The sequence below is a fragment of the Enoplosus armatus genome, chromosome 10, assembly GCF_043641665.1.
Source record: "Enoplosus armatus isolate fEnoArm2 chromosome 10, fEnoArm2.hap1, whole genome shotgun sequence".
Classification (NCBI taxonomy): Eukaryota; Metazoa; Chordata; class Actinopteri; order Centrarchiformes; family Enoplosidae; genus Enoplosus; species Enoplosus armatus.
This window is the reverse complement of record NC_092189.1, coordinates 4,834,014-4,856,848: the sequence shown is the minus strand read 5'-3', so window position 1 is coordinate 4,856,848 and position 22,835 is coordinate 4,834,014. Positions and strand designations below refer to the sequence as shown.

The 22,835-nt window shown below is 42.8% G+C and overlaps 1 protein-coding gene across 1 annotated transcript in view; it reads right to left on the bottom strand.

Moving 5' to 3' along the window:
- Positions 1 to 22,835, bottom strand: part of aff2 (AF4/FMR2 family, member 2) — a 130,696-nt gene that overhangs the window by 83,642 nt on the left and 24,219 nt on the right. Inside the window, exons 2-3 of the mRNA XM_070913206.1 lie at positions 7,738 to 7,858; positions 452 to 1,100 (exon numbers count right to left, since the gene is read on the bottom strand). Coding sequence (XP_070769307.1) covers positions 452 to 1,100; positions 7,738 to 7,858 — 770 coding nt within the window. The remainder of the gene's footprint in view (positions 1 to 451; positions 1,101 to 7,737; positions 7,859 to 22,835) is intronic.

Here is a 22,835-nt window from a genome sequence, read left to right as displayed (position 1 = left end):
TCTGAGATCTTCCCCACTACAGTTAATGGAATAGTTAGTAGCTTATTCACTTTCTTGAAGAGAGTTAGATGAAAAAATAGATACCACTCTCGTATGTATCTGGTTTCTCAGCAAACTGCTCCAAATAGCCAATTTATGATATTTAAATAATGTGACTACAAGACTAGGAACACGGCTAACCATCTTGGAATGAACACTCCCAAGTCTGAATAACGGGAGGTTTTCCGACATTGCATGAATGCAGCGATAGCTCAGCATAAAGCCTGGAAGCAGGTGGAGATAGCTAGCCTGGCTCCATCCAAAGTTTAAAAAATCGAACACTGGCCAGAGACAAGCTAGCCGTTTCTCCCTCCTTCCAGTTCTTATTCTATGCTAAGCTAAGCTAAGTGGCTGCTATCTTTATATTTAACGTACAGCCCATTCCTTTGAAGCCTTTCTGTGTAGGACCCACCTGGGAGAGGAAGGGTTTTGGAGGGGTGGGAAGAGTGTCTTCTCCGAGAAGAAGAGGAAGAGGAAGAGGAGGACGAAGAGGAGGAAGAAGGGCTTGAGTCTCCTTTTAGACCGAGTTCATCTTTAAGTGAGCTGAACAGCTCTTCATGCCTTTGTTCCTCTAATAAAGACATTTTCCCTCTTCCACTTGTAGCTGCTGTGACCTGTCCTTGCCCGTTCTGTCCTAACCCCAGACCAAGGCCTGCTCCCTGGGTACTCTGTCCGTGGCCTGCCCTTGACCAGTCCATGGAGCTTCGGGACTTTTTCGTATTCTGATGTGGGATTGTTGTGGCGCTCGATGACGATGTGGTCGAAGCAGGAGGTTGCATGGAAGTTGAAGATGAGGAAGATGCATTTCCCACCCTCTTGTCCCCACCTCCCTCTGCTCCTCCTCCTCCACCTGTTCCTCCTCTCAGGCCTTCACTGAAAAGCTGGGACTCCACGGCGGGTCTCTCTGTCGTTGAAGTCGTCGGGGTCTGCAGGTTGTTGCTGCCTTTGGGGATTCCCACCAAGTGGCTCTGGTTAGAGTGGCTGGTTAACAGGTCTTTCATTTCTTCGTAGGAGCCCAGCGTGTTCTGGACGCGACTGGCCAATGCATCACCTTTATTAGTCTGAAAGGAGAAAAGGAAGAAGAAGAAAAAGACAGGAGGGAGGAAGAAAGAGAAGAGTATTAATTAAGTCTTCCATTTTTCCATTTCTCTAGGCTTGATGAAAAGCCCTCTTTATTCATCCAGAGAGGAACAGTGAAAGACGGATAGGGTGACCACTGACCAGACATCAGGACGAGATGATTAATTAAGCACATGCCACCCTTAAGAGGGTCCAGTCCAGGCTGGAGCAGTAAAATGGATGGGGCAGGAATCATTATTAGCCTGACCCCAGATTCTCAAGCAATCACTGCTTGGAGGACAGTGCGGGCCTTGCTGATATATGACCGTATAACACCTTCAGCTGCTACGTGGTAATGCTCAGATGTTCCTCAGAATAGCTCAAGAGTACCTTTTCTGTCAGTCATTGACGGCTCCTTTAATGGTGAAACTACATGATTTGATCATTTGGCATTTTTTTTGAAAGGACAAGGGCAATCAGTGGTGGGTTCAGCAGTTCTATATTTGGAACCAGAAAAAAAAAAAAAGCCATGAAAGAGGAGGAAAAAGTGAACACCAGTAGATTTTTATCCAGTTCTCTGACATTTCTTTTCTACCTGAGCAACAAATTGTGAAGCAAATATTAATCACGAGCCGAGTCTGAATTATGCAAGATCTACAGGCTATAATTTAATCGTGACATTTCATCATGAGTTACAGACAAATGATGAACACTGGAAACACTGAATAAGATCAATGTGAAATGTGGCCCTGCAACTATTGTGTTTTGGTCAAGAGCTTTTAGCCATAAAGGGTATTTGACACCCTGTACTCTGCTAATCGCCCCTGTGGTAACATGGAGTGATAGTGTCAAATACAGCTACAACAGGTTTAAAGGTTGAAACATGAGAAGGAGTGAACAAGACGACCCATTATCTAATTTTCAAGACAGGGTGAAATTGCCTGTATTCGGAGAGGTTAATGAATTCATGAATAATGAACTTATGTTCACAGGAAGTAGGAGCTTAACTAATCTCAGCTAATATTTCTGGAAAGAGCATCAAGTTACGTGTAATAATAATGAATAACCCCTTCACTGATTGCAGCGGAACTTCACACCAGGCTGTCCGGGTTGATGTTCACTGTGGTCAGAAGAAAAAAACTCCCACATCTATTAGGTAATTTGTTGGTTCAAAGAAAATACGTGTCAGTTAATGACTTCTCTGGAAAGCATGGATCTTGATTATGTGTCTGTGTGTTCGTGTGTGTGGTTTTGTTTTTCCTGTGTAAACAGCTTCGGTTGAATAACCAAATAATACTGTTATAACAGGCAATGATCCACGGAGAGGTCTTATTGCTGAGGAGGGAATACTGAGAGCGTGTGTTTGTTTGTGTGTGTGTGTGTGTGTGTGTGTGTGTTAGACACCTCACAACCTTACAAATTAGTATAACACCACCCTTGCATTTGCTCTAATGGAGGGCAATGTATGCATCATTTGATGGTAATTGCTATACTGCGATGTCCTTTTTTTCATAATCAAAAAGGTTTGATGGTAGTTTACGAACCATCTGAAAGTGAAATGGATCTTGAATGTGATCTGATAATCATTTCTTGATTAACTGATTCATTGTTTAGCCTATGAAATGTCAAAAAACAGTGAAACAAGACTAAGAGTCTACAGCCAAGCCAGCAGCTCTGTGGAGGCTGCCAACATCAGCATGCTAACATGCTCACAATGACAATGCTAACATGCTGATGTTTAGCAGGTATAATGTTCACCATGTTTACCATCTTAGTTTAGCGTGTTAGCATGACCATTCTGAAATTTGAATGTTATCACAAATGAATATGAATGTGTGAACCAAATTGTCAATCCAACCAACAGCTGTTGAGACATTTCCCTCGAAGCCACATATCAACCTAATGGTGGCGCTAGAGGAATAGTCAGGGGGATTACTAAAGTCATTAGCATTCACCATCTGGGAACTATGAATGTCTGTAGCACATTTTGTGCCAGTTCGTACTGTAGATCCATCCAATAGTTGTTGAGATACAGTACTTCAGTCTGGACCAAAGTGGTGGCCCGACCAACAATGCAATGTTAATTGATTAACAGACTAATTGTTTCACCTCTGGAGTACTGCTATTTTTGTATGGGATGGAATCCCTTGAGGACCTTGTGATTTAAGTGATCCAGAAGGTTGCGTTTCACTCAAAAGGAGACATGATTTCTACTCTACCTCTCAAGCACTGTTTTTAATAACCACTGAAATCAATAGCCAGACGAGCCTCCTAAATGTGCACATAATAAGCTTTTAAAGCTCTAACTAATCATTTCCACTGCAACTTGCACAATTCTCAGCCTGGAAGAAAACACAACCGCAAATGACTGAGATGCCGATTTAGATGAAATCAGCGTCATTAGATGAACTCTGTTCGACAAACTATGGATGCTGTAATTTGCGGTGGAAGTTGTACTTTATAGACACGGCATATTTATACACGGACTGAAAGAATATCTCTGCAATTATTTAAAAAAATCATAGATGAACCCTGGGTAATAGTCCTGGGTTTATGATGACAGATCCTTGTGGTTCTGTGGTCCACACAAACCTCAACTCAAATCCATGTGACTGGCAGCAACATTCTTCTCTTCTACGGTGTCTTTCTTCACTTCACTGTATCCTTCATTTTACACTCTAATAAAGCAGGAAAACCACGGAGATACCAGAAAATGAAACAGGGTGAAGAATCAAGCCGTATTTACAAAGGATTCCTACAAGAAAGGGGAGAATTGCTTTCAAATAATCTTAACAGATGTCATTTCTGTGTGTACACACACATACACAAACACTACACACCGTGGCGAGCCAAAGTTAGCTGTGAATAAATTAGCCCATCTCTTCTCCATCTCGGGCTCATGAATAAAAGATCTGGTGGCTGAAGAGGAACAGAAAACACATTTACAGAGAGGCAAAATGGAAAACAGAGGAGAAGGAGAGGATGAATACCTATGTGTGTGTGTGTGTGTGTGTGTGTGTGTGAATAGATCATCCCAAATAGCAGCTAACAGCATAACGCTCTTTAACAGGATTAGAAGAGGGATTAGCTAATAGCTGACAGAAAGAATGAATACTGGAGAGGGTGAGAGAGAGAGAGAAGACAGAGAGGCAGAGTGACGGACACATCATAGATATACAGGTACATAGTGAGAAGGATGGTGGAGAAAAATAAAGAAGAGAGAGACCGGGAACGATAAAAGTTCTATAAATCCTATGTGATAATGAAAAAGGGGCTGATACAGATCTCTAAAGGAGCAGTTCAGTAAGTTCAGTCAGCACTTAGACACAGAGAAAGTGCAGTGAGGTTGTAGAGGCCGTGGTAAATCCACTGAATTGTATGAAGTAAAGCAACAAAAAAAAAATTGTTAGTGTGGCAAATAAATCAGCAGAGGAAAGTAGCAAAGGTGTGCCAAAGCCGTTTTTCAAGTTGAGCAGCAGTGAGAGATAAACTGAGGGAAGTGCACGGAGAGGAAAAAAGATGAGTTGGAAAAAGGTGGAATATGAAACAAGTAAGCATGCTGTCCCCTCTGAATGATGCAGTCAGATCAGTATCATTGCTCCGAGTTTCATCTGAATTACTGTTTACCTTTAGTTATTGTTCCCCTGTTTAGTTAATCACTGTAATAATCAAAGGACTTCTGCACAGCGATCCTCTGCACGGCGTACTTCAGTCAGGTGCTGGTGTGTGACAGAATCCAAAACGAGAAGAGACTTTGACACAACTAAACTCAGCTCTGGAACCACTATCTGTGCCCCCTTTTTATTCATTTTGGCAGTTTTGGAAGTGCCGAGTTGTGTGTTCATTCTCGGTGAGCTTGGATTACGTGTGGATTTACTGTATCTAAATAGTAACTCATAATTAAGTATGTAGAAGGTGCTCTCATCAATATTCTTATGTATATTAACAATGGATGAAATGACTATGTCTATTATGAGAGAGGTGTCTATTGCAGCTACGAACCCACAGAGCATTTTAGCATCTTTCAGCTCGTTGTTCTGGTTTTTTACGGCTCAGTCTCACAGGTCTCATAGCTGAGAGAGCGAAACAGAGCTAAAGGGAGAGGTGGCCAGAAACACAACTCCAAATGAAGGTTAAGGGTGCTCTGGATCTGCTGGATGTGTAAATAAGCCGGCTTGCTAACGCCTTGAGCTTTATAAGCTTTATGAATGTTCTGTTTGCAGCTTGTTTCAGCGGGTTAAGTGTCTAACTATGCATAGTGGCATGACATGTTTTAGTGTAAGCTGTACAATCTCAACTCAAGGTCCACTTGCCTGCTTGTTCTGGAGCTTGTGACCCTCTCCCACGGCCGTCACAGCAGATATCCGAAACATTTCAGACTTAAGAGATTTAGATTTAAGAGCAGATTTTAAACCATGTTGAAAAACAAAAAGTTCATGTCTCTGCACCGAAACTTGTGGAAGAACAGATACCAAACAATTTATCCTAAACCCTAAACGGAGCTTTTTGTAGCTTTTGATCATGAATCACATGAATAGAGTCCTTTATGTCACCTAATTGATGAGCGAGCCAGACACCAGAAACTCATCCAGTACTTGCAAAAATGCTAAAACAAATGCCAAACATGAAAAAACTATTTTCTCATTTTGACTCCAATCACTGTAAGAATCTAAACCCCTTAAAACAGATGCCAAAATGCATCATCCCCTCAAGATTCATCTAAATGGCACCAGTGGTGTCTGAAATATCACCCTTCACACAGCCCAGTCCACAGTCATCCTTGCGCTCTCCTCACACACACACACACACACACACACACACACACCCTGACCTCACCTCAGCACCATTAATTAGTGGAAACAATTAGTTGGAGTGTGGAGGCACCTAGGACTAGATTCATTATCAGAACAACCTCTCGTGTGCCGCCATCGCCACCCCCCCCCCCCCCCCCCCCGAACCTCGAGCAGCCCCCGTGTCCTCTGCGTTCAGACACAGCAGTTAAACACATTCCGTCAAAGATTCAAAGCCAGTCTGTCCCAAGGTCGATACACTTGGCGGCATAACCAAGTGTTGAAGTGCCTGGCGGTAGCAAATGAGAGTTAACATACCAAAATCAATTTTATACACAGGGGTGGGAGAGCGGCCATAGACTTCATGCATGACTAGTTCACTTTCAGCTAAAGAAGAAACAAATGATGGCATCTCAAGTGCCTTAGAACAGACCAGACCAGAGCCTGATGCTCCAGGATATTACACTATTGGCCTCAGGGGGAGAGCATGAGGAAAGAATGGCCACAATAGCCTATAATGACCCGTAGGCCATCATCAGCTTTATCATCCACAGAAACAGCATTAAAGTGCCTTACGGTACAAAAAAATGTTTGGATAATTGTTGGTTAGCAATAACAATTCCTTTCAATTGGTTGCTTCCACGAGGCCAAATAGTTTCATATGAGCCTAAATCACAAAGCGGGCTGCTTTAGAGGACAGCGGCCCATCCTCGCTGATTAAGATGTCGTAAATTCACTCCATTTGCCCAGATGAAATTCTGGTGTCAGGTGTGTCCATTCTCCTCCCGCGGAGATCAATCAAAACTTAACAGCGAAATATAAAACTGTCTCCGAAACAGCAATGGGAGAGCACCCCTGTGTGGAGGAAGCGGCACTTGGCCTGAGGAAGGCCAGCTCAGCCAGGCTGTAAAGATACTGACGCTAGCTTACGGCATTGCTTTGTGTTTGTGTCAGTCCTTCACTTTAAACACATAAACAGTTACTGTTCGCTTGACATTCGCAGAACTGTTCAAACTGTTTAAGAAATAGTGAATAAGAAATATGCTTATTCCCTTTCTTTATGAGTTAGATGAGAAGAGCACTATGTTGTTACGTACGTAGCCGGAGCTTAAGGCCCCATTCAGACGGGATTAATGTTGGGGGGGGGGTGAATTAAATATTCACTGTGCTCCTCTGTAATTTAACTCATTGTCCTGGACGGCATTTTAACCATCCTGAAATCACAGGATATGGTCTGTAAGAGACAAGGACGTTCCACAGGACAAAGCCAAAAGCCAGAGGGACGGACGTGAGGTAAAGACACTGCGTGAGGCGAATTTTAAGTCAAAAATCATCATCTTCTCAGAGTCGTAACTCGGAAGAAAAGACGTTCCTCATATACATTTTCTTCAGTATCAAAGTAATCCAGTGATAGTAGTCTGTACATCCAGGGGTAAACTGCTAATAGCCGATTTGGCATACATTTAATGGTGCCACTTTCATAATGTAAACTAATATAGGCTAAAACAAGAACACAGTACTGTAGCTGACATTACAACAGCAAATGGGATGAGCTTTTCAGGGGTCTTGTTCTCCTCCTGATGGCTTAATTTCTTCTGCCGTCATATTGGTTGTGTTAGTGTTAGCATGTTTCTGTCGCAGCATCAAAAACACTTTTGACATTTTCAAAGTTCAGAAATACGCCTACCAACACCTAAAGCTGAAGAATTTGCATGTTGCATCTCATTTATTTCATTTGTACAGAAATGTAAAAATGTGTAAATATTTCCTATAAATGTCTTATGAATAAACATTATTCCCAAAAATGTTGAACGATGTAAAAATGATCAACCGTTTAATTATCTCTTACTTTATAAGGTTCTCCGAACAAGTTGAATCCAGTTGAGAAGAGGTCTTCATCCTGTTGGACCTCCTGGTTCCTCCTCTCCCACTCTCTCCTCTTCAGGGCGCTGCGCTCTGACTCCAGATGACTGGAAGGACACAAAGAGAAAAGCTTGTTAGCGTCCCCCACTGAGGCCGACACAATGCCTGCCACTGGGTTTCTTTTTTAATGAGTATTACTAACGAATCATTTTTGGATCTGCAAAAAACATCGGCCGAAATTCTCTTCCTGCTGAGTGATGTAGCTGGTAAATGGAAAATAATCATGTCGGCGCAAAATGACTCAAATTCCACTTAACACATAAACGCGGAGGAAAGAAAAAACTGAATCCCGGAAGTAAGTTTCAAGGCGACAGCAAGAAAAGACTTCAACAGAGATTAAGTCATGGAGGTAAAAATATCCAACTTGATCAATGAAGCTGAATGGCTTGTTTAAGATTACTAATAATATTTAGACAGGGCTCTATGACACGTCTCTGGATACGGCTTCCTTTTCAGTCACTATTTACTTCACTTCAAACACATGCTGTCTTCCACTGAGACTAACTTCCTGATAATCCCTTCCCTGTTAAACGGTGACCCAAGTGTTCGGACTGACAGGTTCAAAGAATAAAAGGATAGTTTTCAGCTCAGCACTGAGTTTAAAGTCCCTATTTTTACACTGTACTTTTGAATGAATTCCAGTGGCCTTAAATTTGATTTGCAAAGGCTGCTTGATCTTCAGACTCCCATGAAATGCTTATCCCATGCTACGACCCTTATGTCATCCAGAACTTTCTTCAAGCTATCGCCCATAGACAGAGTCAGAAAGTGTTTTTATTTTATAGTCAAAACAAGATCAGCCAAGGTCAATATACTGCAAAATTCATGAGGAACAGTACAAAGACTGTTTCATTTGAAGTGACTCTTCCCATTTCCTGCAAAAGGTCATGAGATGTGAAGGAATTGTGGGAAAAAGTGATTGCCCGCGTACTAGATCAACACCACACTCATCTGTCTGTGCGTTCATTAGGGAGCTGAAGCCAGGAGGCGATTAGCTTAGCATAGCATAAAGACTGGAAGGGGGAAACGGCTAGCCTGGCGCTCTCCAAAGTTAAAAGTATGCCTAAATGCAACCTCATGCACTCTAACATCTTACTTCTGTACACAAACAGACATATAAACATGACAATTTGTGGTTTTATGTATATCCACCCGCCCAGCACGTCACTGTACCCAACTGTTGTTTACCAAGAAGGCAGACAGAAGCCAAAACATGTCCACATGTAAGTGATGAAATGAAATGAATGACACAACCAATGATCATCTTTATATACAGTCTATGAGGGGAGCCAACTCACACAATAAAGTTTAACACAGCATGAACAATAAATTGCCTGTCCCTTCAATATTAGCCCGAGCTCAAAAAGGCAACCCTTTTACAGTTTCTCTATTTATAATAAGGTCAACATGATGTAACATATGCCATTAGCTGGGCACTCTCATTCATGAGTGAATTTATTTTTAACATAGGTGGGCCCAGTGGGAACTGAAGCCCTAATCCAGGCAGTGTTTATGACACGCTGTACCCACTGAACCACAACGCACTGCAAAGGACAGATACATTTATGTCCTGTCGCAGTGCCATTGGACGGATCCCAAAAATATGTGCTTTTTTTAATTTTTCAACATTCCTACACTGCTGCTATGAACTATGGGTTTCTGTCCTGAAAGCCAGAATTGTTGCTTGTGGAAATTATTCTAAATTGTTTCTTGTGGCATTTAAAAGATGATAAGATGATTGGAAGTGGGGTGGGTGGGGGGGGGGGGTCTGTGGGGAATAAAGAGGGTAGTTAAACCCAGGTTTTTGGAACATTTTCCTTACATAACCATGTATTTTTAACAAGAAACACAGTTACCGATTCACCCTGCCCTCCTAAACTTTTTCAGTCACCTGCCTCCTCTGAGAAATCCACAAAACTGCCAGCCAAACACGAATCTCAAGAGTACAAAGTAACGTGTGTGCATAATGTGCGAGAGTGCACGAGTACAAGTAGCGCATGAGGCTGTGGCCTGCTGACCCAGGAAAGGGCATCCTGTTTTACCACATCCACTGCCGAGAGATGAGACATGCCGGCTAATTAGCGATCAACACAATTAAAAGAGACTTTCTCCTTTTCTCTCCCAGACCTCGCCTTCAACATTTAATCCGTCAGCAAGATGTGAGTGGGAGGGAGAAAGAGCGGAGAGGCGATGAGAGGAAAGAGAGAGGGAAAAAAATAAATCACGGAGACCCATGGGAGGGAAAAAAAAGACCCAGTTTCAGGGCAACAGACAGTTTCTTAAAAAGGAAAGAAAAATAACAGAATGATGAAAGACAGAGCGGTGGGATGGGGAGATAGAACAGGAAGAAGGGAGGAGCAAAAAGCAAGAGAGAGCAGTGGGAATACCAGACAAAATGATTGACAGGTTAGGTGTGTGTGTGTGTGTGTGTGTGTGTGTGTGTGTGTGTGTGTGTTACAGCAGTATACGTAGATGTGATCATTGTGTGCGCTGGGACTGCTGGTTGACATGTGCATTGTCTGTCAGTGCAGGAAGATAACTGACAGAGCTGTCACTACGACAAACACACACACATGTATACAGTATACACACACACACACACACATATATATACACACACAGTGCTGCAGTCCCATGCCACAGATCACTGTCTGTGTCTCCGTCTGTCACGCACTAGACATTCACACGGAGGGAATCAGGTCAGACGAGGTAATTAACACATCCAGGATTTATTTCCCGGCGTGCGGCAGGAACAGAGTACGACACCACCTGTCAGACACAGGTTAGACTGCCACTCGGCCTTTTTACACCTGACTCAATTCACTTGTTTTTTCTTCACAGGTTTTTTTTGAAACGCAGTGCTGTGGTCGGCCAGGTCGGTAAGAAGCTCACTACTGCCTTGGATGCCGTGAAACAGAACTGTTATACGAGTTTAGTGTAGTTTATTAAATGTGTTTATGTCCGGGACCATGCACAAAATACATTCATCTCAAAAAAGAAAAGAAAAGAAAAGATGCTTTGTACCAGATTTAGCTACGAGCTCATTTCCGCCTGTAGTCCACCTAAAAGTCACTTTGGCCAAATCAAGGATTTTTGGAGACGAACTGCAGTGAAACTCAATTCAGCTGAAAGTAAGAGAGACAGTATTGCTAGTTACACCCCCCCCCTTTAAGTAATGTGGCACGAACACAACACCGAGCTGCGAAGGAGCCGCCGATGACTCAGCGGGTGTTGAAACACTGTAACATGACAGAATCAGCGCTGACGCTCCACTTTCCGAGCGGAAGCTAGTCAGTGTCATTTGCTAGCTTCCGCTGTGCGAGTGAAATGCAAACGGCACATGAGCAGAGCTGTGCGCGCTTGTTGACGAAAGGGAAAAGCCAGGTCAGGAAAATATCACCATGTTTCCTTCAACAAAAGTGAGGAGAATTCAAATTTCCATTTGAACTATAAATCTTCAAATTTGATCTGTTTTGATCTCCATCTTCATACTTGATGACACCGCGTGTTGATAGAACAGAGGCGGCAGCTGGATCGGCGAGTGTGTCCGCCCTGCTGACAGATAATGCTAAGACACACACTGTTTAAAAGGACAGAGCGACAGAAAGAAAGACAGAGGAAAAAAAGGCAGATGGATGACGGACAGACGGACGGACAGATGGACGGATTGGTAGGGATTAATAGCAGTGGTGATATCAGCAGTGGGCATACTGTCGATGCTGATATTTCCTGTGAATGAAAATGTAGCGATGGCAGCTTTCTTTCCCACCACTCTGCTTTCCTTCTGTGTCTGTGTGTGTGTGTGTGTGTGTGTGTGTGTGTGTGTGTGTGTGTGTGTGTGTGTGTGTGTGTGTGTGTGTGTGTGTGTGTGTGTGTGTGTCCTGAAGTAATGCTGATAGCCAGAGTAAGCTCTGGGAATTTAATCTCAGCAGAGCTATGCTGTGCTCCCCTGATAACTAAACACACACACACACACACACACACACATAACTGCACTCACCAATGTCTCTAACACAGCCTCATCACCCTCTCACTGGCTTTCACTGCGCGGAACTTCAGTAACACTCCCGTTTCCTCGGCAACTGCTACTCAGGTGCCCATTAGCAAGGCAGTGAACGTGCTACTCAGCATGCTGCTGGTAGCAGGCAGCTGCCCGGTGGAAACACAGACTCCTCTCCTGGACGACTGAAGGTTAATCACAGGGGTTATCATGGGAAACTGGACTTTTGCAGCTGGTAATAGGACTCAGGATTCATGTGCATCTGACAGGACTAGAATTGATATGTTCTAATAGTAAAATATGTATGGAGCTGTGCTGAAATGATGGTGTTTCGGTTTTATTTATTATATTTACTCATATTATATAACACAGGACCCTTCCATTTAATGCCAGTAAAAACCGAGAGCTGTTTCCAACGCGCCGCGCAGCAGCCAGATGTTGAGGCTGGTCAGTGGATTGAGCTGAACATGCTGGAGTTTCTGTGTTCTGTCGTCAGTGGGAAGAAAGGCCCCCGCCTGCGTAAGTCATCAAGAGAGTTTCTGGAGCTGCTTCATTGAAAATCAACCGGAGCCTGACTTTGTGGACTCATGCTGCATTTGTGTCTTATGGGAATAGCTGTCAGAACAGTTCAAGGCAGCCGCTCGGAAATATATTTTAACTCATTTGAAGCCATGAAGACATTTGAAGCCGAGCTTTCAGCGCAGTTTGGTCAGCTTTCCCACACCGAACACACACGCTACCTGTGGCATTTCACATTCACAGTGTAGATCAAAGCATTTGTTTTCACTGACGTTAACACGTTACTCATCATTCACTTCGTATGCGAAATGATGCTTTTGTGAATAACGTGATGTGTAGTTTAGCTTAAAGGCTGCATTTATTGGATTCATTTGACGCAGGACAATCACAATACCGGACACTGACTTCATGAAAAGTAGTGAAAACACAATACATATACTGTATATTACAATATATATGTAATGTGACTATTACAACATATTACGGTAAACCAATGAAGAACAGGTAACAAAACAAACAGAGGTATGAACAAAATACAACAGAAGCACATTTAATTATAAAGATAGTAGGGATGTTTTTGTTTATGTCTTCATATACATTAAGAGTAATTAGTCCTTGCAATTAGAGATTTAAAAAGGGCAACGTCAGCTCCTAAATTGTCATCATTAGTATTCATGCTTGGCATACTTTATGTGACAATGCCTCTATTGGCCCACGGGGGGCAGCAAGCTCATTTTCTATCTGCGTGCATGCAAGCTGATTCATATTTCCATTGTTCCAATGTTTAGCCAAGTTTGTCATTTAAAATGATATTCCATACAATGCTACGCTTGGTAATGCCAACCACGCTGAATTCCTGGTAGTGTGCAGTTTGCATATGTTCTTCCCGTCACAAAGGAAGTCACTGCTTAACTTATTTAACCGTTTGCAAAAAGCACTGAAATATGATTAAACTGAGGTGCAACTACCATTTGCAGTCGTGGGAACACGTCAATTCGCGTTATGCTGGTGAGATCTGCGCAAAGTTCTGTCCCAAGATAAACAAGACATAACATTCCTGTATCCGTCCATCATCAATCGCAGTGAACAAGTTCTCAATACTGGCATTACCACAGGCTGAGGTCTCTTCACATTATGTAGGATGGCCTGAGTATTACATTAGCTGCTTCATTCATCACAGTCACTGGCTCATCACAGCTGTGTGGCTGCCAGCTGACTGCTACCTTCCAATCGAATTCATGCGGGTGTACAGGCGGCCATTCTGACTTGACCCTCATCTCCATTTCTCTGCTGGTTTGTTCATGCCAACGCTGCCCCACCATCACAACCCTGTCCTTCACGAGGTATTTTTTGGGATTGTCGATGTTCACGTATGTGTTTGCTAAGGGGGACTAGTTCTCCCAGCAGAATCCTTTGTTGCTGCTTGGATTGTTTGAGAGCTTTTCCCACAAAATCGAACTGTAAAAGCATTAAACAAATGGTCAATTCCTGGACACAAGCGTCTCCAACACGCTGTCAGTCAGTTAAACTCAGCATACCCTCTTCACCTCGCCAAGACTGGGTAAACCCAATACTTGTACAAAAAGAAAACAATGTGCGCTAACAGTGAACACTAACATATGTTTGGCTCCGTCTCAAACATGGTATGCGTTGTTCCTGGGAAAAATTCATGCACACAAATGTGTCACATTTTTTAGTAGAACTTTGGTTTGGTTTCAGTTCAAAACTCCCGGGAAAAACTATGTGTTTTTTGAAAACAAAACAACCAAATGAGGTCTCCATTAAACATTGTGGGTCTTTGTGTTAAAATAAACTTGAACTCTGCAACAAAAATCCCCGTCAGTGAACACAGTGGAGCTTTGTTCGTGTTCACCGAACTGTCCGACATGATGGCAAAGCTGATGAAAGTTCAACCCACGCTTTTATTAGTGACACCTCGACCAGTAATGGAGTCATTAGGACAATTTGCTATCAAATAAATCATTGTATTAATCTAGTTCTTCTGGAAATGAAACACAGCTGATTATCATACCTTTAGCTCAAGTAGTGTTATAAAAAGCCCTTCATACTTTCAATCTTTGTATTTTATTTAACCTGCATTTAACCAGGCAGCTCAATTAGGAGAAAGCCCTTGAATGCGTTTTGCGTGTGTGTGTGTGTGTGTGTGTGTGTGTGTGAGAGAGAGAGAGAGAGACCGAGGGGATGAGGGGGTAGAACGAGTGCTTTGGAATGACAGGGAGAAGTGAGGGGGATAATGAGAGGAGGAGGAGGAGAGGGGGAAGGAGAGAGGAATAGCTGTCAGGCAGCAGACAAAAGCTTTGTTTGAAGTGTCAGTTCAACGACGCATTTTGTGCGTGTTTGTGTGTGTTTTCCGGCTTGTGTGTTCATTCAGACGGCATTAGACATCAGAGAAATATCAGCAGGCATTCCTGGATAGACAGAGGAGGAGGAGAAGAAGAAGAAGAAGAAGGAGAAGAGATCCAGAATGCCATCAATATGAAAATATACAGCTTTTAGGTTTCTGTATGTGGTAATGGTAAGACGGAGGGTATCAGAAATCACTGCTTTGTGTCTTTGTCTGTGTGTTTGACATGAGAGAGGGTATTATAATGAGACACAGCCTTCAAACGCATTGTTACTTGCAGCTTTGTTTTAATGTACATCACACCAACCGGTGGACGTGACACTGATGGATGGATAAAAAGACAGAGAGCGAGGACAGAGCAGGAATATGCTCTGTGTTGTTTTTTTCCGTGTCACATCATGCTGTAGGACAACAACACCACCCAATATGGAAAAGGTGTTCTCTCATTTTGTATATGTACATATTCTCTAATTGTTTGTTCTACTGTTTGTACTGTGATCTGAAATCTGCTCAATATGAAAAATGCTTCTTTTTTTTTTTATAATCAGTTTGTTTTAGAAACAGCACAAAAACAGCAGAGGTTAAAAGTAAGCACAACAACAAGAAGTTAAAGGATCGTACCAGCGGTTTTGCAAGTTATAGCCAATTTACTCCAAATCCCGTATACATCACAGCTAACCATCTGACAAACCATGCTGCTGGGTTTTAGATTTTTGGATTTGGATTTTGTGCTCCGTTCCAAGCAGCCATTGATTTACATGAATTTCTGTAAAATACGGAACTGAATTAGTGGAAATTTGAGTCGTGTAATCCAATAAAATGTTCCGATTGATTGCACGATGCAAAGACGCGGGTGGGTGAGTGAAGACGTCTATGCAAGTTGTTCCTGGTCAGTTCTGAGGTCAGTCAGACTCTCAAACACACACACACACACACACACACACACACACACACAGTCGATGCGTACATTGCGAGGCAGCTACAGCCAATGTATGTACAAGTACCTTTGTATTGTTACCCTTTTTTACTTTCCTTTATAGATACCTGATACTTTCTGATAGATAATGTTGTATTTACGTCTTTACTACAAAGAGAACTGTGTTTTACTATGTTATCTTTGACTGATGGTCAGCTCCGGTGTCTTTTTAAGACAATACTGTATTAACTGGAAATTAAAATGCAGATTAAATGATACTTAACCCGAAAAACATTGTTTTCAGAAACTTTTTACAGCCCTTAGTGACGTATTCCTTTCAGGCTGCAATTACTGCCCCAACAACCTCCAGCAATAAGGTAGGGCAGCCTGTACGCAGCCGGAGGCAAACAAAAGTCTACAAAGCTCATGCCGCACCACTCGCCGCTGCTCCTGCACATCACTTTTGGGCACATGGTAACAACTGAAGGCAACTTCGGTCGCTGGACAGTCAGAGAACAGAAGTTCAGAGAGACTTCAGTGGATATAAGATTAACAGAAATGAAATGAATGAATCACTGTGGACGGGTTCGTCTCATGCATGAGGACGCATGTGCATGAGACACACAATCCTGTTGACGGTTTCACGCCATTCTTCTGATTAACAGTTAGTGGCAGTAACGCGCCAAAAAACATAGCAATGCGCCCGCAAAGGCAGGGGAAATATCAAATTTATATTTGAATTGTTGTTCCACACAGTAGGAGAAGCTGTGGTTGGATAGGGGTTCTTTAAAATCAATGCATCAGATATATGATGTGTCACATTCACAGTAAATTACCATTAATTCAGTGCCTTTGCAACACTGGAAAGGGAGAATACCAATATCTTAACACAGTGCTAAAATGAGTGTGTGTGTGTGTGTGAGAGAGGGGGGGCATGCATTGAATCATGTGTCCTCTATCGTTTCAGGTACTCTAACATAATGGCTTTTGGAGCCTGGTGAAACAAAGGATTAAAGAGAGCGAGAGAGATGTTGAAGTGTGGGTGATACAATGAAAACAGGCCACTCAGGCACATTTCTGAGTGCCAACACTTTTGAGGAGAATGATTGTCAGAGCAAACACGGACTCCCGTGACTCTGGAGGCCGTTCTCACGCCATCCCATTTCATCTCTCTCCGGCCGTCACGTCCCAGAATTCATTGTAACTGTCTGAAATGGCCCCTCGCGGCACTTTGTCCTCTGACCAAATTCATGCGAACGTGGCCTCTTAGAACATCTTTGAATCATGTGGCTTTAGTGTATCCCAGGTGTGTGCAGTACATTTCTTTCACAGTTTTCCAGAGGTAGAAGGCAGAAAGAAGTCATTTTGAAAAGTCTGACTCTCTCTAAAGAATCTTTCCATCTCGGTCCAATTGCCCATCGGTGATGATGACCTATTCTTCTTTCAGAATGCAAGAAGAGCATTGTCAGGGATGTGTGATAATTCACAGCTAAGGTGTGAAGATTCGTACTGTTTTCATTAATAATGGAACATGTACTTCCTTTTATTAATTAGGTGCTGCTGAAAAATGACCAGATGAAATGTAGAAAAGGGATTTTCACAAGTTCTGTTAAAATAAATTGTAAAAAAAAAAAAAAAGAAAAAAAAAAGAAAAAGAAAAAAGGGCAGTGGAGTGGAGAGAGACTTCACATCTGGATGACTGTGGCGCTGATGTTAAAACACAACAGGATGAATACGTGTCAACCTTTCACTCAGATGATTGGCGGCATTAATGAACCAACGGACGTAGTCTTGGATTAAAGCATGATTTCAGTTACAGACAAAGGCCACTTTCTATCATTTATTTATGGTTTTATGCTGTTGCAGCTGAATGTGTCTGTGAGACCATATACTCTATTTGTCCTTGAGAGCTCTATTGCTCTGTTGCTCGGTTTTACAGTAAACAAGCCGGTGCAGTATTAATATATGTCTGTCTCCACAAAGGAGAGCAAGTACAAGAGTCAAAGACTTGATGAAATGAGCTGAAGGCTGTCCGTACGTAATACTAGATACTAAATGACTCCTCAAAGCCGTCTTCTGTCCAGTGACTGACTGGAGGAGAAACTAAATAGCTCTATATTATCTGATTAGCCAGTCACCATCATAAGTCATTTATCAAGCAAAAATGCTAAGGAACTGGACAAAAATGATTTGGTTTTGAAGGGGGGCTGGACCTCATGTGTTGATTTTTGAAAAGGCAAGGCCCTCCCTGGCATCAATAAATATTTTCTTTAAACTTGTCCTTTGACTTTCTCCATTTCACCATTAATAACATTAAATAGGCAAATCATAAAAATTTAAAGGCATCTTGTGGAGTTTTTTCAGAAATGAGCAAAAGTTATGTTTACATTCAGGGGACACGGGGGGAGACTGACATTAGAGCGCTTTAACATTCGTTTTTTTTATATAAATTTCAATTTACCGGTGGACTCAGGTTCAGGGCTGATTTAAAGCAGTAGATGGCGTGTCGAGCCATTTTCAACCCATGAAATGCAGATTTTTATACATTTCGTAAGAAATGTCAATATGAACGCCAGCATTGATGTGTTTCATCACAGTACAGTCGTAGCATTTGGTTTACAGCTCAAAAACCACCTCTTTAAACAAACATAGGACATAACCCCCCCCCTTCTCTCTCCACTAATAATTTTCATACAGTCCCTAAGCATCCACTGTTTCTGGCTTCTCAGTTGTGAGGAGAGGATGTGCTGCTTGTCTTGTTTGATATCATTATATATTCAATAGCTTTGGGACTGTGACTTTGATCAGCACTTTTCACTATTTTCAAATATTTCGCAAACTAAATAATTACTTGGGAGATTAATCAACAATAATAATTGTTAGCTGCAGCCCTGATAGACAAATAGAATGAAATTGTTGTAAGTGCGGTTTTAAACCTGCAACTGTAGTTTTCTGGATACATGATCAATGTGCAGAACACATATCTTTACAGATCAAAACCAGATGTTTCACTTATTGATTTAATGTAATCATCGATAATTATTAGTGGATTACCATCTTAATGTTCTGTGGACTCTTTCACAGCATCTCCTGCCTTCGCTCTGATTTCCGCGTGGCCCATCAATGAACTCTGATTACACCCAGCAGAGCTAATGTTGTGACGCTATAGAGGGCTACTTCCCATCATCAGATTTCAAGATTTCTTTCCGCTCTGCCTTTGATGTGTAACTCCCAAGTCTGCCTGAAGGGTGTTTTCATGTGGCAGCGCGCCCACTGACTTCCAAACTGCTCCCAAAAAAAAAAAACATAAAGCATGACGTGAATCACTGGGGGGAAATGAGTCCGCAGTGGCCACAATGACACTGTATTCTTCACATTGAAATGTGTCATGGCAATTATTTCACAGGAATGTGTTCTGCTAAAAGGCTACGGGTCGTTTCTCCAGCTGCCAACACAACAAATGACACAAAATCAGAAATGATGGTGTGAAGAGAAAACCTTGTGGCTCATTGTTGCCTTTTGAAAGGAAAACTGATTATTCCCTGATTAGCCAGATCAGTGATAAGGACTTTCTTTATCTTCTGACTTTCACCTGATAATGAGGGGTTAATAATTTAACACACACTCAAAAAGCAAACCCCTCCTCCTCCTCCTCCTCCTCCTCCTCCACCACCACCACACACACACACACACGTCCATACTTAATCTGCTCGACTATTAGCTGATGAGAAAGAATTAGCGCTTGGTAAATTAGTTAATTAGATAATGAATGAACACACTTTACTACATCCTGTATTCTGTGAAATCAGAGCAGAGGAGAGAGAGAGAGAGAGAGAGACGGCAAATGATCAGATAACAGGTTAGAGAAGGAGGACAAAGGATGGAGAGAGAGAGACTGGGGGGGGGGGGGGTGGGGGGGGCAGTCAGAGCGAGGCATCTGGTGACGTTAATGTTTGCCTCCGAATGCTCTGAGAGCCAAGCTCTGGAGACATAGTCTGGCTAAAACAAACACACACACAAACACACACACACACACACATATATAAATATATACGCACACAGTATCCCTCACTGTCCCTCTCAAAAACACTCACATTAGGAGGTGTTCATGCACTCGTACACACTTGGCACACAATTGCACAGACTCACACGCCGCCACGCAACAAGCCTGCATGCGTACACGCGCGCACGCGCACACACACACACACACACACACACACACACACACACACACACACACACACACACACACACACACACACACACACAGCGCGATAAGAAAACAATGTTAGACAGGCAGTTTATCATAAGGGCAGGAAGAGACAGAGAAAGATTAGAGACCATCCCTGAATTCACAGGAACATAAACACAGTGTGTGTGTGCGTGTGTGTGTGTGCGTGTGTGTGCACGATTTCCAGAAAATGACTCAGAGGGAGAGAAAAGGTAATTTTGGGGGGAATTAAATTTAGATTAGGTTAACATGGACTTCATGTCGGTTTGTGTGTTTATGTGTGTGTGTAAATGTACAACACACACTATATGTGTGTATGTGTGTGTGTGTGTCCATATCTAATAACATTATGTTCGCTAATATCTGTATCATATAATCCTTGTGCTTTAATCTCCTTCACTTATATCCCTGCAGACCAGTATATACATTTTTACCCGTGTGTGTGTGTGTGTGTGTGTGTGTGTGTGTGTGTGTGTGTGTGTGTGTGTGGGCCTGTTAATTTCCACGGTGAATGCAGTGTTTAAGGCTGTTTATATGTTAATGGGATCTGTCATCTAGAACATAATAGCTTTACTAATGTAATCACAGCCATTATCACGCTTATGATCTCTGTCTCAGGCATTATCGGCGATGTCACATGCTTGTCGCTGCTGCCGGGGTCCTCTGACAGGGTCCTCTGACAGGGTCCCTGTCAGCGCCGCTGACATTTCATGTGCTTCCCTCTGCTATTCACAGTCAAGGAATTATGTGATCCAGAAAAGCGTAATTGAAAAGACAGCCGTGTAATCCCAGCACTTTAATCACGCTCATTTACATGTGTGTACATGGCCACATACATGCATACATTAAGTGTGTGTGTGTGTGTTTGTGTGTGTGTGTGTGCGTGCGTGCTGTGGATGTATGATGTTGCCCACGTAGGTAAATCTAGAATAGTTTTTGCTCATAGTGAGTGTACAGCGAATGTGTGCAGAGGTGGACTGAGTAAATGTTGTGAGAGAGACAAATATTATGGATACTTAAGTGTTCGCCATGAGCATGAATATACTGCAGATTCTCATTTTAGAGGCTCATTCCCATCAAGCATTGCTTTCGTCATTGTGGTCTGGTAAGGCTCAATGCGTCTTTGCTTGAGACAGACCTCATTTCAAGTAGGTGGTGCGATAATCTGGAAAAAAAAAAAAGCAGAAGACACACCTCGAACCAACAGTAGTTGGAGGAAGGCACAACCTGCTGGGTCATCATTGGACTTTGGTTAAACCTGCATTCATGGATTTCTGACCACAAGGGGGCAGCACAATGACCCATAAACACAGCATTGACCTTATGAAGTTCATATGCCGAACGTGTTAGCAAACAGTCTATTTACATATCCAGCAGATACAGAGCAGCATTCCTTTGCAGTTGTGGTCTCTGGCCAAATGTGAGTCCTGCAATATTCGCTCTCTGTTAGCTCTGTTTTTGGTCTCTACCAACTCCTGAGGGAAATATCTGGCTCTTTAGCTGCTTAATGCTCCACTGTGTTCACCAGCTAGTCTCTAACTGTGTCTGTCTACCGTTTAGTGCTGGCGCTGTGCATTTCCTCTGAAGACAGCTGCCTGCTGCAGCTGGAAACTGGGTGACACTGAATCAAGACTGAAACAATGAGCAGAAAGATGCCAGGGTTCTTCAATTACGAGCAGCACCTTTCACATTACAAACACCCCCCCCCCACCCCCCACCCCCCCATTGTTAACATTGATTAGTGCAGCTTTAAAGAAACAAACACAAGTGAATCACAGTGAAACACCTCTGATGACACTTAGTGGATTCTAGGTGGATGTTGTACAGACTTAAATCTCTTTGCAAGGCTGACGTCCAACCTAATTAAACATCAGGGTGGTCACATTGTAAGATAAAAAAAAAAGCACAAAATATTGGCAGCTTCAGTGTAAATATTGGCTAAAAGCTGCCCACAGGTATCATAACGTCTACTCTAAAACACCATCAGGCGCTAATGCACCACGCCGTGTACAACGACGGAACAAACTACCCCAAAATAAAGGCCCAGGGTGCTTTGTGGCATTTCATGGCACTCTCTGCAGAACTGTCGTAAGCCAGCTAACCATGCTTTATGGCACCTTGCACGGCCAGAACTACCTGTTGTACAACAGGCTGACAACAACAGAAACACAGGAAATAATGAATGAGTAAAAGCCAATTATCCCCCTTCAGTGGCATAAATGAACTCCCCTGCTGTTCTTACATGACCTCGTCTACTCTGCTGCAGCACGCTGCCTGTCCTCCTTTTCCTTCAACCAGTCTCTCCCTCTTCCTCGTGTGCATGTGTGTGTCTGTATGCTTTCTCCTGCCAGCATTAGCAAACTCTACTGGACACACACAGATAAACACACACACACACACACACACACACACACACATACACACACACATACACATACACATACACACACTACTGCCTGCCAGTTTGTATATATGCGAGATAGAAGAAGGAGTAGTGTGTGTGTGTGTGTGTGTGTGTGTGTGTGTGTGTGTGCGTGTCTGAAAAAGATAATACAATTTTTGGGACTCCGGCAGCAGTACCTCTTCTTCTATGTTGCTATGGTAACAAGCTGCGGACCAGAGAGTGAGCGAGAAAGATGGATAGAGAGACCCCCAAGGACACACACACACACACACACACACTGCAAACATGCCTCCACACCACCTTCCCTCTCTCTCTCTCTCTCTCTCTCTCTCTCTCTCTCTCTCTCTCTCTCTCTCTCTCTCTCTCTCTCAGACAAAGGCTTTTCCAGCCAATTATCCAGCGCCGGCACATGAAGGGTTAACAGCTGCTTGGTGTCTGTACCACAGAGATTTTACATCGAGCCATTTGGTCTTGGCTGTAATCGCTGCACACTATTCTGCAGCGCTACATGTATGCCAACTATGTGAAATAGCATTCTCTCATTGTGGGGAATTGCAATAACAGTGTCCCACCACACACACAGACACAC